Source organism: Dasypus novemcinctus, chromosome 14 (genome assembly GCF_030445035.2).
Source record: "Dasypus novemcinctus isolate mDasNov1 chromosome 14, mDasNov1.1.hap2, whole genome shotgun sequence".
In the NCBI taxonomy this organism is placed as follows: domain Eukaryota; kingdom Metazoa; phylum Chordata; class Mammalia; order Cingulata; family Dasypodidae; genus Dasypus; species Dasypus novemcinctus.
Window position 1 is genome coordinate 58,876,904 of NC_080686.1, and position 25,196 is coordinate 58,902,099.

General features: G+C 41.1%; 1 protein-coding gene across 2 annotated transcripts in view; it reads left to right on the forward strand.

Annotated features, from left to right (window-relative positions):
* PTDSS1 (phosphatidylserine synthase 1) overlaps positions 1-25,196 on the forward strand; it is a 76,159-nt gene that overhangs the window by 23,239 nt on the left and 27,724 nt on the right. The window contains exons 1-4 of one of the 2 annotated variants that reach the window (XM_058275752.2): positions 14,702-14,877; positions 15,258-15,302; positions 18,905-19,029; positions 24,487-24,645. In XM_058275752.2, the coding sequence (XP_058131735.1) occupies positions 14,712-14,877; positions 15,258-15,302; positions 18,905-19,029; positions 24,487-24,645 (495 nt within the window). In that variant the 5' untranslated portion in view covers positions 14,702-14,711. Of the gene's footprint in view, positions 1-14,701; positions 14,878-15,257; positions 15,303-18,904; positions 19,030-24,486; positions 24,646-25,196 lie in introns of those variants that run through there. The other variant, XM_058275753.2, reaches the window with a different exon arrangement.

Consider the following 25,196-nt stretch of genomic DNA (forward strand, 5'->3'; position numbering starts at 1 on the left):
TTCATTCTTTTTCTAGTTCCTCTAGCTCTGTAGTTAGGTCATTGATTTTAGCTCTTTCTTCTTTTATAATATAAGCATTGAGGCTATAAATTTTCCTCTCAGCACTGCCTTTGCTGCATCTCATAGGTTCTGATATGCTCTCATTGTCATTTGTCTCAAGACATTTATTGATTTCTCTTGAAATTTCTTGTTTGACCCACTGATTATTTAAGAATGTGTTGTTTAATCTCAATATATATGTGAATTTTCCCTTTTCTGCCACTTGTTGATTTCCAACTTGATTCCATTATGATCGGAAAAAGTGTTTTGCATAATTTCAACCTTGTTGAATTTGAGATCTGCTTTGTAACCCAACATATGGTCTATCCTGGAGAAAGATCCATGAGCACTTGAAAAGATGTATATTCTGCTGTTTTGGGGTGCAATGTTCTGTATATGTCTATTAGGTTTAATCCATTTATTATATTATTCAAGCTCTCTTTTTCTTTATTGACCCTCTGCCCAGATGTTCTATCCAATGCTGAGAATAATGTTTTGAAGTCTCCAACTATTATTGTGGGAAATGTCTATTTCTCCCTTCAGTTTTGCCAGTGTTTGCCTCGTGTATCTTGGGGCATCCTGGTTAGGTGTATATACATTTATGATTGTTATTTCTTCTTAGCGAATCATCCCTTTTATTAATATGTAATGTCCTTCCTTGTCTCTAATATCAGTTTTGTTTTTAAAGCCTATATCATTGATATAAGTATAGCTACCCCAGCCTTTTTTTTTTTTTTTTGTTACTGCATGCATGAAATATCTTTTTCTAACCTTTCACTTGCAAGCTGTTTATCCTTGGGTCTAAGGTGAGTCTCTTCCAGACAGCATATAGATGGCTCATATTTTCTTATCCATTCCAACACTCTGTGTCTTTTGATTGGGGAGTTTAAACCATTAATATTCAATATTATTACTGTAAAGGCGGTTCTTATTTCGTCCATTTTGATCTTTGGGTTTTATCTGTCATTTTATTTTCACCACTCTTGATACTTTTAGTTACTGTTACTGATACAATCATTGTTTCTTGACTGTCTTTCAAGCCTCTCTCTCCTGACTTCTCTTTTCAGGCTGTAACACACCCTTTAGTATTTCATGCAAAGCTGATCTTTTTATTATAAACTCTCTCAGTTTTGGTTAATCTGTGAATATTCTAATCTCACCCTCACTTTTGAAAGGTAATCTTACCAGGTATAAAATTCTTGGTTGGCAGTTTTTCTCTTGCAGTATCTTAAATATATATACCACTGCCTTCTTGCCTCCATGGTTTCTGATGAGAAATCAGCACTTAATCTTATTGGGTATCCCTTATATATTTTGCATTGCTTTTCTCTTGCTGCTCTCAGAATTTTCTCTCTGTCTTTTGCATTTGACATTCTGATTAGTATGTGTCTCAACTCAGTGTTGGTCTAGTAGGATTTTTTTTTGGGTGGAAATTTCTTCTTGGACATGGATATCTATGTTCTTCTGTAGAGTTGGGAAATTATCTACCATTATTTCTTTAAATATTTCTTCTGCCCCTTTTCCCTTCTCTTCTCATTTTAGGACACCTATGACATGTATGTTTGCCTGTTTCTTGCTGTCATTTAGTTCCCTGAGACCTGTTCAATTATTTCCATTCTTTTCTTCGTCTCTTCTTTTGTATGTTCACTTTTGGAGGCCATGTCTTCAAGCTCACTGATCCTTTCTTCTGCTTCCTCAAATTTGTTATATGCATCCAGTGTATTTATGTATGTTTTCAATTCTTCTTTGTGCTCCCCCAGTGTCTTCTTAATATCCTTAATCTCTTTAGCCATCTCACTGAATTTTTTAAGAAGATTTTTTTGAACATCTATGATTAGTTGTCTCAGCTCCTTTATGTCATCTGGAGGCTTATCTTGTACCTTTAATGAGCCATATCTTCCTGTTACTTGGTATGGATTGTAATTTTTAGTTGGCGTCTTCACATCTGGCTTACTAGATCTATTTATTCTGGGTGCAGTTTTTCCCTTTTGTTCAGGACTTTCTTGCCCTTTCTCCCTTGCTGGTTGTGTAGTAGGAGACCAGGATGTAGTTGGTGCTGTAAGCTGGAGACTGAGACTGCCCACATTGCCTCAGGAATTGATGAAGCTTCTCCCACCCTGCTCCTCTGTCAGGGGTTGGGACAGAGCTGCAGCCATGTGTAGTAATCCAAGTTGTGCAGGACAGGACTGCCTGTAGTTGCCCAGAGAGACTGATGAAGCCTCACATCCCTTTCTTGCCTACCTTGGGTGGGAATTGAGCTATAGTTGTGGGCAGCAATCTATGCTGTGTGGGTCCAAAATGACCAGAGTTGCCCAGGCAAACTGATGTAGCACCAGGTCCCTCTCTGCCAGGGGTGGGAATGGACCTTCTGGAGTGCCCAACAATCTAATCTGGGTGGGCCAAATATGCCTGTAGTTGCCCTGAGAGGCTGAGGGAGTACTGTCCCTCTGCTCTTTAGGGGGTGGGAAGTGAACCACCGATGCCCAAAAGTTCAGTCCCTGTAGGTCGAAAATACCCACCATTGTCCGGAGAGGCTGAGGGAACACCAGCTCTCTCCTGTCCTATGCGGGGCCGGGCAGAAGTGGAGATGGACTTGAAGGCACTAGACAAATCAGCTCGTGTGGGCTAAAAACACCTGCAGTTGCCTGGAAAGGCAGATGAAACCCAGCTGCTCTCCTATCCTATTGGGGTGCAGGGTTGCAGCCCTAGGTATCTGACTATTCAGTCAGTGCTGGCCGAAAGCACCTGCGGTTGACTGGAGAGCCTGGTGCAGATCCTGCCAACTTTCTCCTTACTGGATGTGGGGTTGGAGCTTAGGCTAGGGCTGCAGTCTGATCTTGGTGGAAGGAAGCCAGTCCCTAACTTCGCTGTAATTTTCAGTCAGTCTTCTGGCTTCCCTCACTCCAGAAGTAGAGTCAAAATTGTGGCCACCGGCTTCTTTCTGACTTTAACAGGTTCAAACACTAACTGTTCCTAGGATTATACCTTAGCCGACTGTGTCCACTAATCAGTAGCTAAAGATGGTATACAACTGTCTTTTCCTCCTCTGTTTATGGGAAATGGAGCTTCTAATTCCAGCTACATAATAGCTTATGAGGCAGCTTGCACTCTTGGAGTAGGATGGGTACTGGCCTCTGCAGTGTGTCTCTCAGTTTCCCAAAGAGGTGGTGCAGGTCCCCTCAGCTTCTTGCCTGCTGGAGTTGCGGCTGGAGCTTAGGCTAGAGCTGCATTCTGATCTGGGTGGAAAGAAGCCCTACCAGCACTGTGATTTTCAGTCATTCCTGCTTCCCCTCATGCCAGGGGTGGAGTTAAAATGGCAGCTACCGGCCTCTTTCAGACTTGGACAGGTTCACACTTTAGCTGTTCTTAGGATTATACTTTAGCCCACCGAATTTACCTATCACTAGCTGAAGTAAGTGCCAAACTGTGTCTTCCTTCTCCTTTTTTTGGGAAATGGAGTTTCCAACACCAGCCACAGAAAAGCTACTGAGGTGGCTTGTACCTTGGTCTCTGGTTTCCATTGCATGGAAGGTTCCACTCACAAATATTTTCTGCAGATGGGCAGCCTTCTCCTTCCATTCTTTCAAGGATATTGCAGGATGCTTTTCTGGTCTCCCAGGGCCCCCAAACAGGTGCTTTAAATAGCCCTGGGTGATTACTAACTACCCTGTAGGATGAGCTGACTCTTGGAGCTCCTTACCCAAAGTGTTTCTGATTTTTCCTATCCTGTCTTTCCTTCCCATGAGCTCTGTTATTTTTCTACTGAGGTTTTCAAATTCTACGTTGTGCTTGCTCAGTGTCTTTTTGGTGTCCTTTATCTCTTTAGCCATATTGTCTTTCAAATCATTAATTTGATTTTGGAAATTTGTATGAATCTCATTGATAAGTTGTCTCAAATCTCTTCTCAGGCTTTGATATAGTCCTTTTCTTGGGCTATGAGTTCCATTTTCTTAATATGGCTTTGTAATTTTTTGCAGATATCTAGGTATCTGATTATGATATTGCATTTACTCTGATGCACAATTTCTCTTTCCTAGGGATTTAGAGGTGGGAGCCAGTGTGCTACTGACATTCTTTGGTTCTTGGTTCAATCTACTCTAGGTCTTTAGGATTGTCTCTGTTAGTTACTCGAATCTGGGCCCTGGACCAGCTTCCAAGGGCTTTGGAGAGAGAGGTTATAAAAGCCAGAAAAAAGACTCTTACTTATTTACTGATAATATGCTCACATGCACTTCCTTGGTCTTGACAACTTTCTCAGTACAAAGCCTGGTTGGAGTTTGTTTGCTGCAACCCTGACTGCAAAAGTATGACAGAGGACACTGCCTGGAGGCTATTCAGAGCCTCACAATAGAAACTTTCTTAGAGGCTGTTCTCCACCCTTTGCTGACAGATCCTTCCCTTTTCCTGGGTAGAAAATGTTTCCATTCCCTCTGTGTCCTCAGTAACCAGTCCTAATCAGTAGGGTGGGAATTTGAGAGCTTCCGATCTCTTTAGTCCCTTGCCGGCTCCCAAGGCAAACAATGGAGTGACCCTTCCCGGCCTGGAAGGGCTCATGGGACACAGCAGACCAAGTTTGCAGGCCAAATGCTGAATCAGCCTCAGCCTGCATCCCTCTCTTTCCCATTTCCTGGGGGGCTGGATCCCTGCAGGTTCCTCTGTCTGTAGCCACTGGTTGGAATTCAGAGAATTCAAAATGGTCTGCTCACAGGGTAGGAGAGGGGTGCTGGCAGCTGTAACTGCAGCTTCTACTCTAGGTCTTTCCCTTGAGGCTTTTTTCCTGTCCCCTCTCCTCTGGGTGGTGTCCTGCCTTTCCCTGGTGTCTTTAAACCCTAGAATATTTTTTTTTCCAGATCATTTCTCCCTGTCCTCTAGCTATTTTTCTGAGAGAGCCAAGCTTCCTATGTTTTTCTAGTGTGCCATCTTACAGGAAGTCCTCTGTTTTCCTTTTGGAAAGATAAACCTTAAGCTTGTTTTTTGCTTTCCTTAACCTGGTGGGTGTACTTTGAGATACATACAAAGTGGGGAGAAATGGTAGCGCTCATCAGACTGCTCAGTTTACAAATGAGATGAGGTGGGTCTCAGCTGCTTGATGTCAGCCTGGGGTTAGAGCAGCAGCCTGCATTTTCCTTTACTCTGTGTTGCTGCAGACATATCTTATCTTAGGTCATTGTGATGTATTTTTGTCTCTGTCTTCTTGTATAATCTTTCTTTCACCCCTGTTTCTATTCCTTTCTGTCAATCTCTGGCTTTTCTTTTCCCTAGGAGTGCACTCTTAGTTAACCTGTACCTATTGCTTCATACCTGCAGAAGCTGTGCCGTTCTCACGGCTTTGCTATTCGATTTCCCAAGTGTTGTTTCTGTCTGGGAGAGGTCAGCAGGTTGATCTGAACCTTCCCACTTTGTCCTTGTCTTATTCTATTTCTGATTTACAATCCTGCTCCACCCCTACACAACTCATCTGGAAGCAGAAAATGCCAAAAATAAGATTTCAGATAGGTGTGCAAAGGACAAGGGCAGTCCTCTGTAGGACTGGGATTACAGTCAGGGAAGGGAGGACTTAGGGGGCGTCTCTCCAAGTCCTGGAAACATAGCAAACTCATTGCATTTACCTAGTGTGTTTTCTAAGGACCTATTTATTTGTACTTTATGGAAGATTGGTAAAACTGTAAGTTTTCCACACTAAAGAATATTATAACTGAATATTTTAAAATTAGGGGTAGCTTGGGGAGGTGCCAGCAGAGCTGAGGGAGCTAATGCCCCTGTCTTGGCATGGCCCTTGGGACACAGGCTGCAGAACCGTGTGGCTCTCCTGACTCAGAGCCAGCATTCAGACTTCAGACCTTTCCAGAAGCTTGCTACTGGATGGCTGCTTCTCTGAGTGGAATGTATATACCTCCTGTTGCATCTTGTCACCTTGTTTTCCATTCTTTGCCCTCCTTGGCACATATGCTCAAATTACATTATTTAACTAAATGGGAGAAATGGAGCCAGCTTCTCTCCCTTTCTCCTCTCCTGTTCTTTCCCTTCTAATTGTAATTTTAACTATACCACTATATTGCTGGAGTGAAATTTAGAAACCTATTTGAGTCTCCAGGGGCTGTGGGATTTCTCCTAACAGGTGGCATTTGGGTGAACTTTTCTGGCTTCTGAGGGTTTCCTTGTACTGGCTATCCCCTTTCTACCTACCCAAACAGCCAGACCTTGTCTATGCCTCCAATGCCTGGCCTGTGGTAGAGTTTCAATAAATATATGTTGAATTAAGTAATAAATCATGCAGGAGAAAAATACGGAATTGCCCCTCCTCTTTTCCTTTACTTGTTTGCAAGAGAAACACAATTCAGTATTTCCTAAAGGTATTTTGAAAGAAAGGGAAATATTAGTATTTCTGGTTTTTCCTGAGTTTCTCCTGTCTGTCCTTCCTCCCCATTTGGCTTCTCTGACCTAAGATAATGCTGATTATATCTCCTTAAGCTTTGAAGGCAATCCAGAAGGTTCACTGTCCACTACTTTTTTCTTGGAGAAAAAAAAAATCTGTCTTAGATTTAAGATTTGCTAAGAGATAATTTTACTCACCTTTTCCGATTTTTCCTAGAAGGAATTTAAACATTAAAATAATAACAATCCAGAGAAGACGCAAAGTTTAAAAACCTGCCTTGGGCTCTCTGGCCAGAGTAACTATTGAAGGGGCAACTTCTGATTTTTGTTGAAAGAATTACACTTCCTAAGATGTAGTTCCTTAAACTGAATTATTGATAGGTAAAATCAAGCAATGATCTTAGTTTCTAATTCTGAGGTAGTTTTAAGTTCTAGCTTATCTCATGAAGAAGTCCTTGGGTTTCTATTTCTTTTGAAATTTAACATGCTTTTAGTATCTGAAGATTATTCTAGGTTCAGAGATTGAGTTTTATAAAAACCACACATTCAGTTTTCAAATGTGCCTTATTAGAAAACCACAAGCCAGAACAAGCAGCATCTGTTTTTCCACTGCTGCCCCAAGAAGCCTTTCCATTTCTCCTGCATAATCGAGGAGCTGAGTAACTGAACTGACTGATCCCAACTCTGACAGGGGGCTTTTATTAAGTCTGAGCCGGAAGCCCAGATAAGGAGCACAGCCCCCTCCCCCATGAGAAGCACACCAGGTGGAGCAGTCTTCATAAGTTCATCCTGTGACAATAGCCAGAGGAGGAAAAGGAACCCTGCCCTTGTGAGACCAGGGTAAAAATAGACCGTTGGGAAATAAGCCGGGTGAGGACACGGAGATGTAGATGTTGGCAGGATGCTCTGGGGACTAACGTGCCCCAGGAGGTGAATGGCTTGGAAGGCATGGGCTCCCCTGCTGCAGCCGGCTCGCTCTTTAGCGGTGACTTTACCGGAGTAGCCAAAAGTGGGTGATCTAGGCAACATACGCATATGAATCGAGGTTTATAATATAGAAAAGGGGCAGCCTTATCCTTTTTAAAAAGCAAAATAAAACGTTTAGGAACATTACTGTCTTTGATGGTAAAGATGGCACTGTTGGCGAACTATGCTATCAGAGTGTACTTAAAATACTATGTTAAAATAATCAGTTTCTTCTCAGAAAGAAGTGGGGGATTATGACAAGCCTCTCCATTTGGCTTTAACTGAAACAAAACCTGCACTGGTTTATTTTTTTTTTTTATTTCAATTTTTTATTAGAAAAGTTGTAGGTTTATAGAAAGATCATGCAGAAGATATAGAGTTCCCATATACCCCCCTCACACACCCAGTTTTCCATAATATTAACACTTCATATTAGTGTGGTACTTTTGTTACAATTGATGAAATATTATTATAATTCTGCTATTTAACTATAACTCATAATTTATATTAGGGGTTTGCTGTTTGTGTTATGCAGTACTATGGTTTATTTGTTTTTTTAATTATTCTGGTAGCATACATGCGAACTGAAGTTTCCCCTTAAACCACATTCACATATGTAATTCATTGGTGTTAATTACATTCACAATGGTGTGCAATTATTGCAAAGATCTAATACCAAAACTTCCCCAAAGAGAAATTCAGTGCCATTTAAGTATGAACTTCCTAATCCTCCTAGCACTCACATTCCTCTGGTGATGGACATTTCGGTGGCTACTGTCTTTTGACCATTGTGAATAATGCTGCCATAAATATTCACATATCTTCTCTAGTACCTGCTTTCAGTTCCTTTGGGTATATACCTAGAAGTGGGATTGCTGTGGTCATGTGGTAATTTGTACTTAATTTTTTGAGGAACCACCAAACTTTTCCACAGCAGCTGTACTAATTTACACCAACAATGAAAAAGTGTTCCTATTTCTCTACATCATCTCCAATAATTGTAATTTTCTGTTTTGTTAAATGTAGCTATTCTCGTGGATGTGAACTAGTATCTTATTGTGGTTTTGATTTGCATTTCCCTAATGGCTAATGATGTAGAGCATCTTCTCATGTGCTTTTTGGCTATATGTATGTCTTCTTTGGAGAAATATTTTTTCAAATCTTTGCCCATTTTTAAATTGGGTTGTTTGTCTTTTTGTTTTTGAGTATAGGATTTCTTTATATATTCTAGATATTAAACCCTTATCATATATGTGGTTTCCAAATATATTCTCCCATTCTCTAGGCTGTCTTCTTTACTTTCACGAAAAAGTCATTTGATTTCAAAGGTTTTTGTTTCAAAAACAAAAGTTTTTGATTTTGATGAAGTCCCACATTTCTATTTTTTCTTTTGTTGATTGTGCTTTTGATATTAAGTCTAAGAAATCATTGCCTAACACAAGGTCCTGCAGATGTTTCCCTAAGTTTTCTTCTAGGAGTTTTATCATTTTCGTTTTTCTAATTAGGTCTATGACCTATTTTGAGTTAATTTGTATATATGGTGTGAGGTACCATATTTTTTTGCGTGTGGATATCCAGTTTTCCTAATACCATTTGTCAAAGAGACTATTCTTTCCCCATTGAGTGGACTTGGCACCCTTGTTAAAAATCAGTTGGCCATACATGTGAAGGTCTGTCTCTGAATTCTCAGGATGATTCCATTGGTCTTTATGTCTGTCCTTGTGCCAGTACCATGCTGTTTTGATTAGTGTATCTTTGTAATAAGTTTTAAATTTGGGAAGTGTGAGTCCTCTAACTTTGTTCTTTTTCAAGATGTATTTTGACTATTTGGGGCCCCTTACCCTTCCATATAAATTTAATGATTGGCTTTTTCCATTTCTGCAAAGAAGGCTATTGGAATTTTTTTTTTCTTTTTAATCACAGAAGTTGTGAGTTTACAAAACAATCATGCATACCATGCAGGATTCTCATAGAACACCCCATTTGTTACAAATGATGAGGCTTTTAGAATTTTGATTGGGATTGCATTGAATCTGTAAATTACTTTAGGTAGAATTGGCTTCTTAAAAATATTTAGTCTTCCAATCTATGAACATTGAATGTTTTTCCATTTATTTAGGTCTCACTGATTTTTTAAAGCAATGTTTTGTAGTTTTATGTGTACAAATCCTTTACATCCTTGGTTAAACTTATTCCCAGAAATATGATTCTTTTAGTTGCTCTTGTTAATGGAGTTTTGTTGTTGTTGATTTCTTCTTCATATTGTTCATTGCTAGTGTATAGAAACACTACTGATTTTTATGTGTTTATCTTGTACCCCACCATATTGCTGAATTTGTTTAAAAAGCTCTAATAGCTTTGTTGTGGATTTTTTCAGAATTTTTTATAGATCAGACCATGTCATCTGCAAATAGGGAAAGTTTTATTTCTTCCTTTCCAATTTGGGTGCCTTTTATTTATTTTTCTGGCTTAATTTTTCTGTCTAGAACTTCCAGTGCAATGATGAATAACAATGGTGACAGTGGGTATCCTTGTCTTGTTCCGGATCTTAGAAGCACAGCTTTCAGTCTTTCACCATTGAGTATGATGTTAGCTGTGGGTTTTTAAAATATGCCCCTTATCAATTTGAGGAAGTTTCCTTTTATCCCTAGTTTTCTAAGTGTTTTTATCAAGAAGGGGGCTGGGTTTTGTTAATGCCTTGTCTGCATGAATTGAGATGATAATATGTTTATTTTCCTTTGCTCTAGTAATGTAATGTCTTATATCAATTGGTTTTCTTATGTTGAGCCACCCTTGTATAACTGGGATAAATCCCACTTGAATGTGGTATATACTTTTTTTTTATTGTTCTGTTTGATCCAGTTTTGTAGGATTTTGGGGGGTATCCCCCCCCCCCATCTATATCTATAAGGGATATTGGATTGTAATTTCTTTTCTTGTGATATCTTTATCTGACTCTGATCTTAGGGTGCAGCTGGTCTCATGGAATGAATTTCCCTCTTCTTAAATTTTTTGGAAGAGTTTGAGTGATATCGATGTTAACTCGGAACTGGTTAGTAAAATTCATCAGTGAAGCTGTTTGCTCCTGAGCTTTTCTTTGTTGGGAGGTTTTGATTACTGATTGAATCTATTTTCTTGTATTGATCTGTTAAAATATTCTATTTCTTCTTGAATCAGTTTAGGTAGTTTCCATGCTTCTAGGGATTTGTCTGTTTCATCTGCATTATCTAATTTGGTGGCATACAGTTGTTCACAGTATCCTCTTATTATCCTTTTCATTTCTGTGGGTTGTGTTTTAGTTTCCCAGCTGCTAAAGCGAAAACCACACAATGGGTTTGCTTAAACACTAAGAATTTATTAGTTCATGGTCTTGAGGCTAGAAGAAGACCAATATCAAAGTGTCAGCAAGACGATGCTTTTTCCCAGAGACTCTGGCATTCTGGGGCTGACTGCTGGTGATCCTTGGTCCTTGGCTTTTCTGTTACATGGTAGTGCACATAATGGCCTCTCCTGTCTCTCCAGTTTCCATTTATTTTATTTTTTTCCACATGGCTTTTTCTCTCCATCTGATTTTGACTCTGCTTATAAGGGACTCCAGTAATCTGGATTAAACCCCAACCTGATGCAGTTTGGCCACACCTTAACTGAAGTTTGGCCATACCTTAACTGAAGTAACGTCTTCAAGAGATCTTATTTGCAGTGGGTTCATACGCACCAGAATGTTCACCAAGACCACGAACATATCCACACTGGGATACTCAATTCAGTCCACATCAGGTCAGGAGTAATATACCCACTTTCATTCTCATTTTGGTTGTTTGCATCCTCTCTTTCTTTCTTTGACAATCTAGCTAAAGTTTGCCAATTTTATTGATCTTTTCAAAGAAAACCAATTTTGATTTTGTTCATTCTCTCTATAGTTTTAATTCTCAATTTAATTTATCTCTTCTGTCATCTTTATTATTTCCTTCTGCTCACTTTGGATTTAGTTTGCTCTTCTTTTTCTAGATCCTCCAGTTGTTAGGTTAGGTCTCTGGTTTGAGATCTTCTTTATTAATGTAAACATTCAAAGCTACAAATTTCCCTCTCTCAGCACTGTCTTTGCTGCATCCCATAAGTTTTGGTATGTTATATTTTCGTTTTCATTTGCCTCAAGGTATTTCCTAATTTCCCTTGTGATTTCTTCTTTGACCCATTGATTGCTTGAATGTGTGTTGTTCAATATCCACATATTTGTGAATTTTCATTTCTCTCTGTTATTGATTTCTGTTATCCTTATATTTATATTTATATCCTTATATTCTTATATATATATATATATATTCTTACATATATATTTATATCCTTATATTCTGTTATCCTTATATCTGTTATCCTTATATTGTGGTCAGAAAAGAAACATTGTTTGATTTCAATATTTCTGAATTTATGGAAATATGTTTTGTGGCCTAACATGGTATATCCTAGAGAATGACCATGTGCACTAAGAAAGAATGTATATTCTACTGCTATTGTGTTCTGCTGCTGTTGGGTGAAGTGTTCTATAATGTCTGTTAGGTCTAGTTGGTTTTTACTAGTGTTCAAGTCTTCTATTTCCTATTGATCTTCTGTCTAGATGTTCTATCCATTATTTAAAGTGGTGTATTTTTGTCTCCTACTATTAATGTAGAACAGTCTATTTCTCCCTTCAGATCTGTCAATATTTGCATTTGCTTCATATATTTTGGAGCTCTGCCATTAGGTGCATATATATTTGTAATTGTTAAGTCTTATTGAATTGGCTGACCTCTGTGTCAGTATTTAGTGAGTGACCTTCTTTGTTATAACAGTTTCTTACTTAAAGTCTATTTTGTCTGATTAGGATAGCAACCCCAGCTTTCTTTTGGTTATTATTTGCACAGCATATGTTTTTCCCATCATTTCAGTTTCACCCTACTTCTTTCTTTGGATTTAAGCTAAGTCTTTTGTATAATGCTTTTTTGTCCGTTCTGCTACCCTCTTCCTAGTGACTGGAGAGTTTAATCCATATACATTTAAAGTTACTATTAAAATGCAGGATTTTATTCTGCCACTTTACTGTTTGGTCCTTGTAATCTTATACTCTTTTTGTCACTCAATTCTTCTGTTAATGCTTACTTCCAAATGTAATCGATTTGTTATAGTATACCATTTTGAGTTCCTTCTCATTTCTTTGTATATATAGTTTTTATATATTTCCTGTGTATTTGCTGGTGGGAATTAAATTTAGCATCCTAAAGTGCTAACACTTTTGACAATTTTAGCCATCAATTTTCAAAAGATGTGAAGAAAAATAGCCACGTTCTATTACGTGGAAGGGGATTTAGATTTGTATGCTTCATGGTACCTTTCAGAATAAGAAGTGGCTGATTAAAAAGGAATACAAGGGAAGCGGACTTGGCCCAGTGGTTAGGGCATCCGTCTACCACATGGGAGGTCTGCGGTTCAAACCCCGGGCCTCCTTGACCCATGTGGTGCTGGCCCATGCGCAGTGCTGATGTGCACAAGGAGTGCCGTGCCACGCGGGGGATGGAGCCCCATGCGTAAGGAGTGCGCCCTGTAAGGAGAGCCGCCCAGTGCGAAAGAAAGTTCAGCCAGCCCAGGAATGGCGCCGCACACACAGAGAGCTGACACAACAAGATGACGCAACAACAACAACAACAAAGAAACACAGATTCCCGTGCCGCTGACAATAACAGAAGCGGACAAAAGAAGAACACGCAGCAAAAATAGACACAGAGAGCAGACAACTGGGGCGAGGGGGGGGGAGAAATAAATAAATAGATCTTAAAATAAAAGAAGGAATACAAGACTGACCCTTGCTATTAAACTCAGAAATTGAACAGATTTGGACAAAGTTTTAGATAAACCCCTCACTATCTGAACCCTCGCTACTTTTCATCCTAAACTCAGGAACCAATTTAATCTGGATAATACAGAATCCCTCATGTAACTAATTTACATTCTGAACTCTCATTCTCTTCACTCAGGAGCTGAATAGATTTAGATGGTGAGGGATACTTGTGACTGATTTTCATAATATGAACTGGACTCATCAAAAGAAAGTAGTTAGGGAATTGGATGTGACTCAAGCGACTGAGCTCCCACCTATCACATGGGAGGTCCTGGGTTCGGTTCCCAGGTTCAATTCCTGATGCCTCCTGAAAAGAACACCAGCACACAACAGACACAGCAAATGCAGACAACGAGGGGGTGGGGAGAAATAAATAAGTAAAAATAAATCTTTAAAAAAAAATAAAGGAAAGTAGTTTAAAATGTCTTGATGTAGTCTTTTTGAGAAGACACAGGCAACTTTAGAATGGGTTCCAGAGTGAAAACTAAATTGCAGTGTTTGCAAGCAGCAGAAGCTGACTGCTGATTAAAGAGCCTTGAATGGATATTGGCTCTCACAGTCATCGGCAGGGGCTAGGAGACCTGGCTCCAGGCTAAGCTTCTAGGAGCAGGCAGCAACCTAGCACAGGTCTGATGAGGAAACCGCAGCGAGCTTATGCTCTAGTCTGTCCTGCAGTCACTTCTGCAGTGGACTAATGGAACTGCCACTGCCACCATCACCATCACCGTGACCGTCACCATTGCCACCTTAGTGTGAGGCTCTCCACCTCACCACTCCTGCCACTGCTGGCCAGTGCCAGAGAAAGAGGAGAGAGGCAGAGCTCTCCGTACTAGCTCTCTAGGGTCACCAGCTCCTGAGGGCAGGTCTGTTACAGGTATAACTAAAGGTCCGAGCCCTCATTAAAAAGAAGGCTGGGAAGCAACCTCTGACATCTCCTCTTGGAATATGGGATTCATAGCATGGGAAATTCTCCAAATGTAGGAAGGCTGTTCAAAAGGTGTGGGTAGTCACAAATAAATCAGGTTCCCACTTGAGCAGTGCTTTTCCATAATTACGAGCTGTGATCCTTCAGTTGGTAAACTGATTGAGTGGAAAAGACCCAGCTTTCTTTTGTTCATCTTCCTTTTTATTTTCAAATGAACCAGAACAAAAAAGAAAGTACTGCTGTATCACTTATAGTAAATGTAAGTTTTGTTCCGTGACACTTTCGTTTCAGTTGTGCAGAGTCTGTGTGTGTGTGTAACTGAACTGAGTGGCCATGTGAAGGGTGTTTTGTTACCAAGGGCAAAGCCCCTGCGTTAGCATGTTCCGGGACTCAGAGTGTTTGTTTTCATTCTCACTCCCCACCTACCAGTATTTCTTCACTCTCATTTTAGTCTCTCTCTCCCCTGCCCAACCTTTCCCTCTCCCTCCTTTCTCTGTTCTCCCTCTGTTGCCTCTGTCTGTTCTCCCTCTCGCCATGTCTCTTTCTCTCTCTGTTCTCCCTCTCCCTCTCTCTCCCTTTCTCTGGCTCCTCTTCTGTCTGTCTCCTCCCATCCCTTCTCTTTCTCTCTCTCTGTCTCTGTCTCTCTGTCTTGTACACACACAGCTGGGCTGTCCAGAGCCTCTTTCGCTGGGGCTACTGGGTAACTGGGAGATTTCATGTGTTTATTTGTTTTGTTACATAGACTCAAATTACATATACCTACACATACTGGTAACCTGAGCACTGTTACAACATTGTTTCCATGGGAAAATATGTTTAAAATGCTGAAGAAAATATTTTTAAAAACTTATGTTTTGGAGAGCAGTGCTTTTGTGATTGTAGAAACTTAAAATGTTGATGAAACATTTCAGCCTAGACATTACTCTCAAAGTATTTATATATTAAAAAAGAATCTTTTTTTAATAGTAGAGAACTTTTTATTACCATTATTTATATGGACATCAGCACCACTTTCTTTAGTTTTGGTTTCCTCTGTCTAAAACCAGTTGATTCTAATTCTATAATGTTTTCTATCTACAGGTCCATTTACTCGACCTCATCCAGCCTTATGGAGAATGGTTTTTGGTGAGTTTCCACTAGTAGGTTTTAAAATATATTTTACTTAAAAAAATCTTTTTCTGAATATCAATATAGCATATTTACTTACTACTCTATATTAAAACTGTATAGCTTTTTACTTTTTGTTTTCCCTAATATAATTTTTTATTAAAATTCTTTGCCGCAAAATAAAGTACTGGTGAGATCTTAATTCTCATAGATGGGAACTGTTTTGGCTCCACATGCCCCTTTCCTGAGCTGGTGTTTCTTAATGTACACAAAACTCAACGCAATCGTTTTCCTTTGTGTGTCTTCATTTTGCCGTTGGCTAATGCAAACTGTTTATGAGCACATTTGTCTTATTGGCATCTGGGAGGGAATGAAAACACAGCCATCCAGTTTTTTCAAAGGTATGAAAGGTCAAGAACTTGGAAAAGGGGGAAGTCTTTGATCAGGAACCCCAATTTTAACCAAGGTTTAGTGATATTTAGTGATATGCTCATGGAAATATTGGATGTCTTATTTTACTTCCTGGATTTTCAAGTACAGTCAAATTCCCTGAATGGATTTAAAATAAATGTATTGATGTCAAATGAGTTATTTTAGGTTTAGAAAAAATAATTCTATGTAAAAATATAAAAGAACTCTGAAAGTGGATATTTCCTTAAAAGTTGCCTATTTTTCAAGAGTTCAACCTTGAAAGGTCATAGGTAAATCCCTCATCTCATTTTATGGTAACTCTTCACCATCTGTTCAGCCAGTATTTACTGTGTGTTGCTGTGTAGTATGCACTGCACTGAGCACTGAGGCCACAGGAGAGGACCTGTCCTTCCAGTCAGGGCAGGGGAAGGAGGAGAGAGGGCAGCTCTAGTACATGAATTAGTAAACAAATAAATAATTTAAAAAAATTATATGTCACTAAGTGTTAGCAAGTCCATTAAAACCACAGGCCTGGGAAGTGAATTTGGCTCAATGGATAGAGCGTCTGCCTACCACATGGGAGGTCCAAGATTCAAACCTGGGCCTCCTGACCCATGTGATGAGCTGGCCCACGCACAGTGCTGATGTGTGCCAGGAGTGCCCTGCCATGCAGGGGTGTCCCCCGCGTAGGGGAGCCCCATGCACAAGGAGTGCACCCCGTAAGGAGAGCCGCCCAGTGCAAAAAAAGTGCAGCCTGCCCAGGAATGGCGCCGCACACACAGAGAGCTGATGTAGCAAGATGATGCAACAAAAAGAGACAGATTCCTAGTGCTGTTGACAAGAATATAAACAGACACAGAAGAACACACAGTGAATGAACACAGAGAGCAGACAGCTGGGGCGGGGAGGGCAGGGAAGGGGAGAGAAATAAATAAAAAACAAATCCTTAGAAAAGAAAAGAATAACTTCTTTAAAAAAAACAAAACAAAAAAAACCCCACAGGCAGTGATACTGACTGGGTGGCCGCTTCTGTTTGGGTGATGAGGAAAGGCCCGAGGGGGTGAGGCTTAAGCTGAAACTGCCTGTGTGGAAGGATGGAACCGTGAAAGATGGGTGGGGGGTGCATTCCAGGTAAAGGAAAGGCCGCTGCCATGTTCCTAAGGCTAGAAAGAGTTTGTTGTGGGCCAGGCCAGTGGGGCCTGACGGCAGAGTAGGAAGAGAGAGGTCGCAGTCGGGCTGGGGGCCAGGGTGGGAGCCAGGGTCTTGAGGACAGCAAGAAGCCATGGGAGGGTTTTCTGCAGAGGAGGACCATGACTTGGACATTTTTAAAAAGATAGTCCTGTCTGCATTATAAGCATACCTAGTGGAGTTAATATGGCTGTTGGAAGTTACAAGTTCCTTTCAGCTTGTTGGCTATCTCTGAGTTTTTCCTGTTTCAAATGATCCATTGTAGGTAATGAGCAGTTTCATTTCTTACCCCCAAGACCTTTTTGTTTTTTGTTTAATTTTATTTCTCTTGCCCCATCAGTTGTCTGCTCTCTGTGTCCATTCGCTGTGTGTTCTGTGTCTGCTTCTATTCTTGTCAGTGGCCTGGAAATCTGTGTCTCTTTTTGTTGTGTCATCTTGCTGTGTCAGTTTTCTGTGCGTGTGGCTCCATTCTTGGGCAGGCTGGACTTTCTTTCATGCTGGGCAGCTCTCCTTACGGGGTGCACTCCTTGCACGTGGGACCCCTCTACACGGGGGAAACCCCTGCGTGGCAGGGCACTCCTTGCATGCATCAGCACTGTGCATGGGCCAGCTCCACATGGGTCAAGGAGGTCCTGGGTTTGAACCCTGGACTTCCCATGTGGTAGGCGGACGCTCTTTCTGTTGAGCCAAGTCCGCTTCCCCCCAAGACCTTTTTGAGATCATGGAGCACTTTGATAATCTGTTGATGAACTCCTAAAGTCCTGGCCTGCACAGACCTTGACCCAACCATGTACTCTAGCTCATGAAGCCCTGCTCTACAGAGGCTCTTTCTGTCTTAAAACAAGTATTTCCAAAGGATACAATAAAAAGGTGTAGCGGGAGGTGTTTAAGGTGAAAATTCATAAAAATAGCTGGTGTTTAAGTACACGCCTAAGGAGGTTCTCATACCAGTGAGCTGGAAAAAATGTGTTCCCTGGGCCCCTGGGATGCTCTGCACCTCCCCGAGCACCCCAAGGACCGGACTGTGGCCCGTTGGAATGCCTGGCACTGCCACGGTGACAGTGCATTTCATTCCAGCCACGGATGTTCTCTCCTCTGGAGCGGCTCGTTGGAGATTAGTGCTGAGCCAAGTTTGGATGGGGTTCTGTGATCCAAGGTCATTTGTATCACAGTGTTTAGATGTCCTACATACACAGCATTTTAATTTTAGTGGGGCCCACAGAAAAATTACAAAGCCACTGGTGGTTGGTTTCCAAATCTTTCTAAAATGAATTACACAGGCTTTTGCCTTGTTAGAGTATATCATCAACTTTCTTTTTTTAAATGACTGAGAATGATCATTAGGATAGCAGTTATGATACTATGTTTCAATAAAATAATGCCTGCAAGGGCTCATATGGAGTATAGGAATCTGTCAAATGGCCCCGGGACACTCATCTCACTGGACCACCCAACTGGCCCCTAGACTTGGTGGTCCAGGCCCATTCTTGCCCTCCTCTAGTCTAGTCTCACCCAGCAGCCAGCGTCATCATTATAAAAAGTCACCGAGATCATCTCATCTGCCTATTTAAAGCTTTTCAAGTGGTCCCCATCTCACTGAAGATAAAACCTGGAGTCTGTGCCATGGCCTTGGAACCGTGTGACCTGGCGCTGTCCCTGCAGTGCCATCTTGCTTGTCCCTCTTTCTGCCAGCATTCCAGCCATGTGTCCTGTCCTAGACATTTCTCTTTTCCAAGACCTGACTGCATGTCTGCACGTCTACACTGGCTGAATGTTGCATCCACTCCTCTGCTCCCATCCACACACCTTTTGTCTGCCAGTCCTTCAGCTCTCAGCTCAAGTAATTGGCACCCACACCCGATCTGAATGAGGACTATTGGTTATACTCTCTCTTCAAAGAAAGCACCAGCTCATAGGGAGGGTCTTCATAGAGCATGCTGCAATATCAGTGTCTGCTGTGGGCAGCCACTCTTTGGGTCTGTCGTGCATCGAGTGTCTGACATGTGTCCTTGTCCCCTCAGGCCTCAGTGTGCTCTACTTCCTGTTCCTGGTGTTCCTGCTCTTCCTGAACTTCGAGCAGGTTAAATCCATAATGTATTGGCTGGATCCAAACCTCCGGTATGCCACGAGGGAAGCAGATATCATGGTACGTGCCTGTCAGCGGCCTCTTAGATTCCTGGGTGTAGGAGGCGGTTGGCATCACACTTTAAATTGTTCCTTCTCCCTATTTCCCGTGGGGACGTCTAGCAAGCAGGTACCTGGGAGTGCCGTGGAGACATGCATTGCTTCCCATGCGTGGCGTGGCCCAGGGAGGTGGAGTCCTCTCATAGAGCAGAGGGGTCCGGAAGGAGGGAAAAGGGCGGGCAGCATCGTCAGGCAGCCTGGAACTCCAGTTACGCCTGTCACTTACTAGCTGTAGGACTTTGGGCAAAGTGCTTGTTAGCCTATTTTCTTTTTTAAGCAGGGTAAAGACAAAACTTATTTTGAGGCAGTGAAGTTCCCTGTGGGGCCCACCACATGCGCGCCACCCACGTCCCAGGTGCTCAGTGATGGCGGCCGCTCTTGCCACGCCGTTCTCATCATGTCACTCCCTCCTGCCTTCTGCCCTGGGGCTGGGATCCTGCCCCCCTGCTTCTGTCCAGGGCCTGTTGTCATTACTTGGGCCATTTCATTTTTTTTTTCTTCTTTAATTAAACCACAAACGATTTTATTCTTGGCTAAAACTACTCTGTGTTTGGGCTTTTGGCAAAGAGACTATTTTAGTCTTCAATGCCATTCTTTTCCAATTTTTTTATTTTTTTATTTTTTATGCCTAACATTTAGTGTAGACGGAGGAAAAACCAACAATGCTCAGGAAAAGAACAGGCAAACCTGGGCCATTTGACAGGTTTGCTCTGAGACACAGGAAACAATATGAAGCGACTTCCTGTAAGATCCAAGGAGTAATCATTGTACTGTGGTGACTGGCCAGACTCTTCTTGGAATGATGTTTCCAGATTTTCTCGTTTAACTATTTTAAGGGATGTGGTGAAAGCAAAAGTAAGAATGCTAGAAGTTATTTAAAAGGCTCAGGAACTGTTTGGGGGTTTCTTATGCTTTGGAAGACAGTGGTGAAGAGCAACTTCCTGCAGTGAATGAGGAGGAGGAGGAGGGTAGCAGTTACTGACCGCTGACCGTCTCCTCCTCGGGGTGCTATTCTCAGTGCTATATACCTATTCTGCTTAAGACTCCCTGGCTTACATGCTCGGCATGAATATCATTTTACAGAGGAGGACAGAGAAGCTACAAGTGGATAACTATCTCCCTCAAAAAGCAAGCTGGTGGATCTCTCTGGCTGCAAAACCTGTACTTGTTCTTTGTGCCTGAAGTATATTTATAATAATAGTAAGTGCTTTGATCCTCACAGCAGTCTTATTAAATAGAAATTGAGAGAAATATATCCCATTTATGGTATTTTCTCTCTCAATTTTGGGGGGTTTTTGAGCAAAAGTGTTAAACTGTCTTGTAGGCTTGTCTGCTGCTGTTGACCTGGTTCTGATAGCCTGAGGGAGGAGCCTGAATCTAATAATGCACTTGACATTACTGGGGCATCTGGATGTCACAGTTACAGCCCCAAAAGAGTTCCACCTGGCTTTTAAAACCTAGTTGATGCGCTCTTAAATCTCTTGTAATCTTGTAGTCTACCCTCCACCCCCCCTTTTCCCCCTCGAAATGTACTTTTCAAAGAAGCCATATTATTTATTCTCTAGAGTTTCTGGTGTCTGCATTTTGCAGCTTGCATTTGCATTGTATCATTTAACATTTTCATCTGTCTCCGTGTTTCCTGTTAACTGGGAGTTAGATTAGAGCTGGGTCAGAATCCACTTCAGTTTTTATGGGGGAATGACTTGACGGGTGGTGCCGCGTTTCACAGATGGAGGTGTATCACACCTGGCCATCTCCCTTTGTGTGACATTACTACAGATCAGTGGGTTCAGGAAGCCAACATCAAATTAAAGATGTACCATCAATTATTGGAACAGCTTTTGGGAGGGGAAAAAAAGAACCTTATATTAAATGTACCAGACATTATAATATATTGAAATATTTATCCTCTTTTTAAAAAATTTTATGATTTTATTTGATAATCAGCTATTAGTTTTCATCCACATTGACTGTAGATTTTTGAAAGTGGTGACAGGCACATTGATAATCAATGTATAGAGGTTATTTGGGAATCTTTGTCCTTATTACATTTTCTGGACCACCATACCCAGATACGATAAGGGACATTCCTTATCCCTTTGGCTCACACAGCCTTGTTGAGTCTCCTGTCAATGCACACATCTGGTGTTCCCATCTCCTTCATGGCAAATTTTCGGATCTCTTTGAGGGTCCGAGGTGCTTCATGTTTCTTGAAGCCCGCTCCGTGGATGTGTTTGTGAATGTTGATGATATACTCCTCATTACCCCCTCATTGATGGCAGAATGATGCTTCTTCTCACCACCCTTCTTAGCGGGAGCCATTCTGTCTCAACCAGGTCGGAAAGGAAGTATCCTAACTCTTGAATAAAAGAGGTGGTTCATAGAATCAAGAAGGTATAGTCATTACATGTGTGTGACGTGCAGTAAAGGAAAAGAGGGTGCTATCAGGACATAGAAAAGGGACCTGATCTTGTCTGGGAGGTCAGGGAAGGCTTCCAGGAGGAGCTGATGTTTACGCTGACAACTGCTGACAACTGAAAACCTGGTGGGAGTCAACCCACATGCAAAGCTAGGGAGGTGTCAGGTGGAGGGAGCCACCTGTATAAAAGCGCTCCTCGAGCCAGGATCAGCTCCGAGGGATCAGCTCGGAGCCAACTCTAGAGGCTGGGGAGGCTGCCGGGCGGAGCTGTTCAGATTTTATTCTAATGAAAGACCATTGAAGGTTTATAGGCAGAGGAGTTACATGCTCTGTGTTGTTGTTTTAGGGAGTCACTAAATAATACCTCTGCTCTCTAGTTGAATTTGGAAACTGAAAAAAGAGTTCAGACTATCAGCAGATTTCTTCCTAAAGCAGATGGCTTTAGACTCAGACCAAGTCGCCTTGCTAATAATCCATCGCCCCGAATCAGGCGGGTTCACTGTCTTAGCTTGCCAGGGCTGCCCTAATAGATACAGCAGCTGGTAGGCTCAAAGAACAGGAATTTATTGCCTTACAGTTTTGGAGGCTAGAAACCCACAGTCAGGGTGTCAGCAGGACCATGCCTTCCTGAGTCTGCAGCCTCTGGGGGCACTGCCGGCAGTCCCCAACTCCATCTCTGCCTCTGCCAAGGAGCCGTGTCTCTCCCCACCTGCCTCCTCCTAACTCTGCGGCCAGCATTCCTCGGTTTACAAGGGCTCCAGTCGGCCTGGATTAAGACCCGTGCTCCTTCAGTTTAGCCTCAGCTTGATGAGCGGGAGCTCCAAAGATCCTCTTTAGAAATGGGGTCACAGGCACAGGACTGGGGTTAGGTCTGAAACGTGTCTTTGTGGGGGACACAGTTCAACACATAACAGTCTGCCCTCTGGATTCCAAAAAGACAGGTTCTTCCCACATACAAAATACATTCACCCCATCCCAGCGCCCCAAAGGCCTGAGCCATTTCAGTAACAACTCTAAGGCCACAATCTCCTCCGGATCAGTTACCCGTGCGGTCCATCCCAGGGCAGAATTCCTCTCCATCTGCAGCCCCGTGAAACCTAGGAAACAAGTTATCTGCTTCCGAAAGACAAGACTGGTTGGCAAATTTGTCTTTACCAATTTGTCTTCACTTACAGGCACGCCCGGCTTCCCCACGGGCTCTTTCCAGCCCTGCCTCTGGCGGTAGGGTTTAGCGCCTCCTCCTCCTGGCCCCCCGGGGGTTTGCCTGTAGGGGCTATTCCTCATGAGAAAAATTGCATCGTCCTGCTGCCCGCCAGGACCAGGACCTCGGGGTCTTCCAAATGTGATAATCAGCATATCCGCTCATTAATAATTACATAATACTATGATTTCCAAAGTCCCTCTCCATATATGCAAGCATAAAAATATTCTAATAGAGAGTACCATAGCCTCCAAAGTAGGCTTCAACTTGAGTGCTTTAATAGTCTCTTATAATAAAGTCACACCTTTCTGGTCTAAATCAAAGAGGTTAATTCCTCAGTAATTAAGAGGATGGGGTGTCAGAAGGGACAAATACTGTATGATTGCATTATTGTGTAACATAGTGTATGATTTTTTAAAAATTATATGTGTATTTAGTATATTTAATTGAGAAGTGGATGCTTTTATTCGAAAAAAAAAAAAGGATGGGTGATTGAGGGACTCGGAGCTGATGGAGCCTTACTGCTCTCCTTAACCTATTATGTATCCTGCTTCAACCCAATGGTGTTTCTCCTTGTCATTCTGTCATTCACTGTGACAGGTATGTGTTGTTCCAGAGTCTGGGAAGAGATTTTTCATCTTATTGCCGTGTACTTTGCTCTTTTTTTAAGCCTTATCTTGACTTACCCCTATTGGATTTTATACTGTTTTTCTCCAGATTTCCTACTTATTCGTCATAATATCACATTGTTTCTAAAAAATAAAAAAATGGCATTAAAAAATGTCCTAATAGCTTTGCAAATTATAATGCATTTTATCTGAGAAAATCTTAAGAAATCTGATATGGATTTCAGAAGAGTTAAGCTCCAAGTTGCCCTTTTGCTCTTTTAGAAAGTATCATTTCTTGAATTTGAAAATATTATAGTTTATAGGAATTCATTCAGCTGCCTATTACAGATGGATTTTTCCCTCAGTTTTACCACCATCTATCAGACTAATTTGGGGGAAGAAAGGATATGAAATATAGAGTCTTAAGAAATGTTATATTGTCCTCATGTAACTACTTTCTTAATAAATACAGAATGTTAATTTTATATTACTTAGAAATATATATCACCTGTAAATAAAACAGATATTAGAAATGGAAACACTCTTAAAAGCTTTGTAGTTTTTAAAACCTATTTAATTAGGTAGTATCTGATACATTTTTGGGTGGGGGTTTATTCTGTTTTCTTTTTTCTAATTTCTTGAGTTGGCACTGATTTTCAGTTTTTCTTATTTTCTAATATAAGCATTTAAGGCTTAACATTTTCCTCTAATTTTGGCTTAACTGTATCCCATCAGTTTTGAAATATAGTATTTTCATTATAGTTGTAAATATTTTAATAATTTTTGTTATGGCTTCTTTAACCCATGACTTATTTAGAAATGTGTTTTTAAATTTCAAAACCTATTGAGAGCCTTTCATGTGTGTTTTTGTTACTGGCTTTAACTCAGTTGCTCTGTGTTCGGATGACATCATCTGTGTGATATTTCTTTAAGTTGTGCCAAACCTTTGAAAGAATGATTTAAACTCATCTAAAACCAGCTTTTGCAACTCAGAGCAAAGCATTTCTGATTTATAAACTTTAATACATGTCCATGTTACCTCAAGAATCTTCAGTTATTAGAACTTTTCTTTTTTGATTGAATAAGACATATTAGTTTTCAAGGTCCTGTCAGTTCTTTTCATGTAATGCCAGAATCATGGCAGCAAGTTGATTTCTGGAGTTTCCTTATTTCCCCTTTTATTTTAAATAGGAGTATGCCGTGAACTGTCATGTTATCACCTGGGAGCGGATTATCAGCCATTTTGATATTTTTGCCTTTGGACATTTCTGGGGCTGGGCCATGAAGGCCTTACTGATCCGGAGTTATGGTCTCTGCTGGACCATCAGCATTACCTGGGAGCTAACTGAGGTAAGAGGCGGGGAGAGAGAATGCGGAGGGAGTATCTAGACTATACAATTTGTATAGTTTTTATGTAGGAAGGGAAAAATCAATCTGTCAGTTAACAGTAAATTAATCCCTGTGGTACAACACTGTATTTAAACCATTCCCTAAGAATATTTTATGCCCTGGTTTGGTTGGGGCGGAGGGATGTTACCCCTTGTTAACTTACTGTGTGCCTCTATCCCGTAAGTTTTAAAGTGAAATAAATGAAATAAAGCCTAAGAATGCAATTAAAATCCCATGTGTGACAAATAAGTGGCGTCAAGAAGATCTTGGGTGTGAATGAGTAAGTTTACCCACCAACAAACCTCCAGTTTGAGACAAACAGAACTGTGGTATTTAGGAATTACAGAGCATCCAGAATATTTTGTAGCTGAAAAAGAGATTGCTAACATAGCTCTGATATCTGATAATCAAAGTTTCTGTCATTTAGCGAATTAAATGTAGTCTTGAAAGACCTTTAGCAAAGTGGAATGTGAAGAAGTGATTCATTTATTGTTCCGTTACTAAATTGCTCT